The sequence below is a fragment of the Bradysia coprophila genome, unplaced genomic scaffold (assembly GCF_014529535.1).
Source record: "Bradysia coprophila strain Holo2 unplaced genomic scaffold, BU_Bcop_v1 contig_138, whole genome shotgun sequence".
Taxonomy (NCBI): domain Eukaryota; kingdom Metazoa; phylum Arthropoda; class Insecta; order Diptera; family Sciaridae; genus Bradysia; species Bradysia coprophila.
Window position 1 is genome coordinate 920,200 of NW_023503409.1, and position 4,816 is coordinate 925,015.

The following is a 4,816-nucleotide window of genomic DNA, read 5'->3' on the forward strand; positions in this document are numbered from 1 at the left end:
TTAATTATTTATGGATAGACACAAAACGGACCTGGTTGTGTGTATAGCAGCTTGGATTAAAATTCATTTGTATAGAATATGTTGTCGCTAAGTTCGTTCAGTGGTATATCTGTTTCCAGTGTCTGATCATTTCGGTCAATATTCTAGCTTGATATTTGCAAACAGATTTTTGACTGTAATTTGAATTTGTAAGAAATTTTATGTTGAAATCAGCCAAACTAAATTGAAAACGAATATGCAACGATGGAAATTTTCTCAAAGAATGTGTTAGCTCTTCGAATTAATGTGTCTGTCTAATCGATACGGAAATGATTTGAACGACCTGGCAAATTTTAGTTAAAGTGGTAATTGGATAACTTTCTTCAACTCAATCAACTGGTCTGGAAAGAGTCTGTGACACAACCAAATTGTACAACAAAACAATTTTTTTTTATCAGTTAGGTCTATTCTATGTACAATTTTATATATCTACGATTTTATCACTAGTATTTTAGCAGTTCATTTTATTATGTTTTCCATCGCAACCGATTCACTTAAACACTTTCCTTATTTTCAATCACAAATATTGTACGATCTCTGTTCGTTTTATTTGAAAACATTTTCCGGTTCAAGTAATTGTATCGAATACAGAGTCCTAACGAAAAACTCAACATACAACTCACAATCGTCAAAGTTATGATTAAAACTCCATTCATATTTGTTGACCATGTTGATGTATCGGTTACATTACTCACACTTTGAACTTGATATTTTTGATTCTTTTTCAAGTAGGAAATTGAATCGGCGTGCAGTTCCACCTTAGCACTTTCTAATTGTTCCGTAGATAAATTCTTTGTGATTGTTAGGTGTTTAAAGTGCTGTTCAACGAAGATTTTTTCTGGAAAAACAAATTTTCTAAAGTTCACACTAGATCGGCCAATTAATTTATTTGGTCGCTGCTATTCTATCTCAAAGTTTATCAATTAAAACAGAAAAAGCATACCCAAATGTTCACAACCAATACTTACGTAGTATCGCCGTATCCATAGAATGTAAATGAAAATTAATTAGAACTAATTTCTGCATCCATTCAAATACTGCGCCAGCGAAAGCGTTCTGACAAATTTCAAAAATATTTTCTACGTCGATCTGCAATTCTTTCAATTTGTAGTTTCCATCTAACCAATCTGGAGGTATTGTAAACCTTGGAAAATAAATTGTAGATGCAACCTCGATACTTATACCTATGGATTGGCAATGAGGATTCTGGAATGAAACCGAACGGAAGATAAATCTAGCACAACAAGGACGTCCATAAATCCTGTCCCACAACAACAACAAAATTAATCGAACCTCTTCCCAATGATAATTTAATTCGTTCGATATGCCTGTTGAGACGCCAGCGCTACAGTATAACGAACATGCTTCTCTCGGATCAACGTGACATATTTCAAATAAATTTAGACGGGGATTCCTACAAATCAAAAATCGAACTGAATTCCAGAAGTTCAGATACAATATTCAGTTACTCATGTTTAAGCCGTTCGTTGCGATGCTTCTGGTTCTCTTCGTGAACTTCCAACGCATTTACGATCACCGTAGACAATAACAGCGTAATGCCGAGTGCACTAAATATGACTGCCATAATTTTATTCCATTTTTTTATCCATGCCTGGAAGCTGGCCCACCTGCTTGGGTAGATTGAATGATTTGTGAATTTCTTGTTGTAAAATCGAATACATCACTTTGAAAAATTAAATCACTTTGTCGTCGCATGTACTGTACATTCGAAGCTGATTTTATTTAAACTTTAATTTTCGTTCACTTAAAGCTTCCAGTAACACTAGAAAACTACAAAGGAAATGTAAAGAAATTCGTACCCTTTATGAGTTTCCACTGAGAACTTTTTTAGTGTATTCATTCCGCGAAAAATTCAATTTTATGTTTGACTAACATTTTCGCACGGAAAAGTCACAGAAATATTTTTTATTGAAATTGAAATGACACAAACAACAAAACTTATCCATCAACCGAATGAATTTTCCACTGATAATGATGTGACGGAGTATATGGAAAATTGATTTTAACTTAATTATGTCGACACGCTAAGATACATTAATTTTATTAGTAAAATCAACACTACATAAAATGGTTAAGTGATATGATTATACGATAACGAAATTTTATTGGTATTAAGAGATAGTTTACTGTACGTACACGTATTCATAATATTCTTCGTGTCTGGTTGATTGTTTTATCTTATCTCATGAGTTACCACTATTTGTGTTTTTTTGTTATTGTTGTTCTCGCAAAAACACCCATAAACAGGGATGTGCGGATGTCTCAGTGAGTCATAACAAGTATGAACATAATGTCAATTTTCCAATTTCCGCGTATTTGGCAGCATTTATTTCAGATTTTTATTACTCAGATCAGACTTTTTAGAATTAACGGTATAATAAACCCTTCACTATGACCACTTTTTGGATGGAAGCAATACCCTCTCTAGCAACCAAACTACTTTTATTAAGGTGGTGAAAGAATCAAGTAGCCTTTGGAATTTGCATGTACATTACAGTGTAGTCAGTCAAAATGTGGAATAGTGTTTGTAGAACACAAAGAAATAAGGTGTGAATTTGACACAGATAGCTGAGAGTTTGTTTGCTAGAGAGAGTATTGATGGAAGCAAAATTTGATCTATTCAAAAATGGTTAGGATCAGAATCAGATGAGGTGGGTAGGTGAGGTGGGTTATCGATGGATAAGTTGTATTTTTAGAATGGTAATGGCTACGATGTGTCGCCCTATTTTATGTGATTCTTACACGCTTTGAATCGGTCAAAAAGGGAAAGGACTGGCTTTGGTAATAGTAGATTACGTATTTGTTTAGATTTTTTTTTTGCTAAGTGTATGGCATCTGCAGCTCGAGCCTAAGGCGAGTGATGCAGGCACAAAAGGCAAAACACAAAGTTCCAAACAATTACGTCAGTTATTTTACTCACTAGGCCACCTGGAATGGAAATGAGTGCTAACGCAAATGTCAATGCAGTAATAACTCATTTCCCAAGGGCAGTGAGTAAAATGACTTTGATTATCCTTCTTACAGACAAAAACAATCTTACATAAGCTGTGCACAATTTGAAATAGTAGATTGAGTGCATGTCATAAATTTTTCATTTTGATGTATGTAGAGAGTTTGTAGACAGAACAGAAACCTTAAAAACCTTAAAATTGTAATCCGACATCTTTTATCTGTAGGTGGGTACTAAACAAGCATTCACACTAGTCAACGCGAGCAGTAAAATGCACTTTACCTCTTTGCTAAATTAGATACAACAAATTTTAACAAAAATGCAACGTTTGAATATTAGATGACCGCAAGTCTGATTTTACTATAATTTGTAAGATTTGCAAGAAAAAATTGTGGGAAGTAATAAATAACACCCGCTATTTGCACAGTATGCAAAATTAAATTGAACCAGATAATAATGTTGGCTGCGAGGTTGGCAATTTCGTTTGTATGGTCTTATTATGCAATGATAATCTACCAACATATACGTACCGAAAAAAAAAATATTGTAAGAGGTTGGGTCGGTTGGGTACGAACCAATTCATAAATGTGAGTTAATTAAAATGAGTTTTGTTTTACAAATTATAATTTTGCTTTATGAAATTAAATTTTTGTCATAGAAAAAATCACGGTAAGGCTCAAAGTGTGTAGTGGAAGAGAAAAGAAACAAAGAAAAATTTTGTAATCGACTTGTGTTTCGTTGGTTTCGTTTTGTTATGCGTGAAGAAACATTACTATTATCCATCTAAGTCTACAATCAACGGACAGCAATTTATTAGATTTGCAATACTGTCAGTGGAATGTGGTGAACAATAATGAAAAGTAGATCGGTGGTTAGTTTCCCAATATACTTAGCATTCTTGCTATTCGAGAAAATTTGATATTATGCAAAGTTCATATCACCCACAATCTTACCTTTTTCTGTATAATTTAGCACCTTTTCAAAAAAAAATCACTGATTCTTTGACCACTTTAGCAAGACACATTTTGTGGATTAAAACACCCACCATTGTCGAATTTAAATAAGAAATTTATTTGAGCATTTTCTCAGATCTGTACATTAACATAGCACAGGCATCGTCATCCCACTGTTTCACGAATCAATTTTGCTAAGTTTCATTATCAAATCCCAACCCTCTGGCTCAACAGACATCACAGACAGTCTACTTTGACGAACAAGCGCAAGATTCTTCAGGTCCGGTTGTGATTTGATTTGTGCCAATGTCACCGGATTTTCTAAAGGTTCAACCGTCTCCACATCAACACAAACGAATTTACCTTTGGGATCGGTTTTGTCAAGATAGGATTCGCGTATGACACGAACAATTCCCATAATTCGTCTCTCTTTACCGGAATGATAAAAGAATGCTAGGTCACCGATTTTCATATTCTTTAAATTAGCCGCCGCTTGATAATTTCGTACTCCATCCCAAGTTGTAACGTTATCTGGAAATCGATTAATCACAAAATTGAACTTACGTTGATACACAATAAACGAAAGAGTTTTTGTGGTTTCACAGACACTTAGAGGTATATTACCTCTGAGGTAAATTATTATTTTGTTTACCTGCAACTTGACTGTCCCAAGACCATGTTTCAGGTTCCGATTTCAAAATCCATTTACTCATTTTAGACACAATAAATTATAACAAATTAAATTTCAATAAAATAATGAGACCTAAACGGCTACTCTGGTTGGCCGAATCAAATAATAATAATAAAAGAAACTGAGATAAACTGGCGCCTTTTTCCTACGTTCGTTGTCACA

The 4,816-nt window shown here is 34.0% G+C and overlaps 2 protein-coding genes across 3 annotated transcripts; both read right to left on the minus strand.

Moving 5' to 3' along the window:
- Nucleotides 1-350: 350 nt before the first annotated feature.
- Nucleotides 351-2,174, minus strand: LOC119073282. Of its 2 annotated transcripts, none has more exons than XM_037178667.1 (5): nucleotides 1,860-2,174; nucleotides 1,509-1,667; nucleotides 1,333-1,453; nucleotides 1,008-1,245; nucleotides 351-877 (listed from the first exon to the last, which is right to left on the minus strand). In XM_037178667.1, the coding sequence occupies exons 1-5, from the start codon at nucleotides 1,898-1,900 to the stop codon at nucleotides 534-536; spliced, it is 903 nt and encodes a 300-aa protein (XP_037034562.1). In that variant the 5' UTR covers nucleotides 1,901-2,174; the 3' UTR covers nucleotides 351-533. The 2 variants fall into 2 exon arrangements, with proteins under 2 accessions (XP_037034562.1, XP_037034561.1); XM_037178666.1 differs by having other exon boundaries at nucleotides 1,509-1,670.
- Nucleotides 2,175-4,056: 1,882 nt separating this feature from the next.
- On the minus strand, nucleotides 4,057-4,816 carry LOC119073292 (thymocyte nuclear protein 1-like). The gene is made up of 2 exons (XM_037178678.1): nucleotides 4,616-4,816; nucleotides 4,057-4,494 (listed from the first exon to the last, which is right to left on the minus strand). Exons 1-2 carry the CDS (start codon nucleotides 4,674-4,676, stop codon nucleotides 4,142-4,144), a joined length of 414 nt encoding a protein of 137 aa, XP_037034573.1. The 5' UTR covers nucleotides 4,677-4,816; the 3' UTR covers nucleotides 4,057-4,141.

What these genes read in the sequence shown, in the direction of transcription:
- LOC119073292 (XM_037178678.1), bottom strand. Translation starts at nt 4,676, where the DNA reads ATGAGTAAATGGATTTTGAAATCGGAACCTGAAACATGGTCTTGGGAC. An exon ending in TTGGGACAGTCAAGTTGCAG is followed by an intron (nt 4,495 to 4,615) that starts GTAAACAAAATA and finishes ATCGATTTCCAG; the next exon opens with ATAACGTTACAACTTGGGAT.
- LOC119073282 (XM_037178666.1), bottom strand. Translation starts at nt 1,900, where the DNA reads ATGAATACACTAAAAAAGTTCTCAGTGGAAACTCATAAAGG. An exon ending in AACGAACGGCTTAAACATGA is followed by an intron (nt 1,454 to 1,508) that starts GTAACTGAATAT and finishes TTTGATTTGTAG; the next exon opens with GAATCCCCGTCTAAATTTAT. An exon ending in TAAATTATCATTGGGAAGAG is followed by an intron (nt 1,246 to 1,332) that starts GTTCGATTAATT and finishes GTTTCATTCCAG; the next exon opens with AATCCTCATTGCCAATCCAT.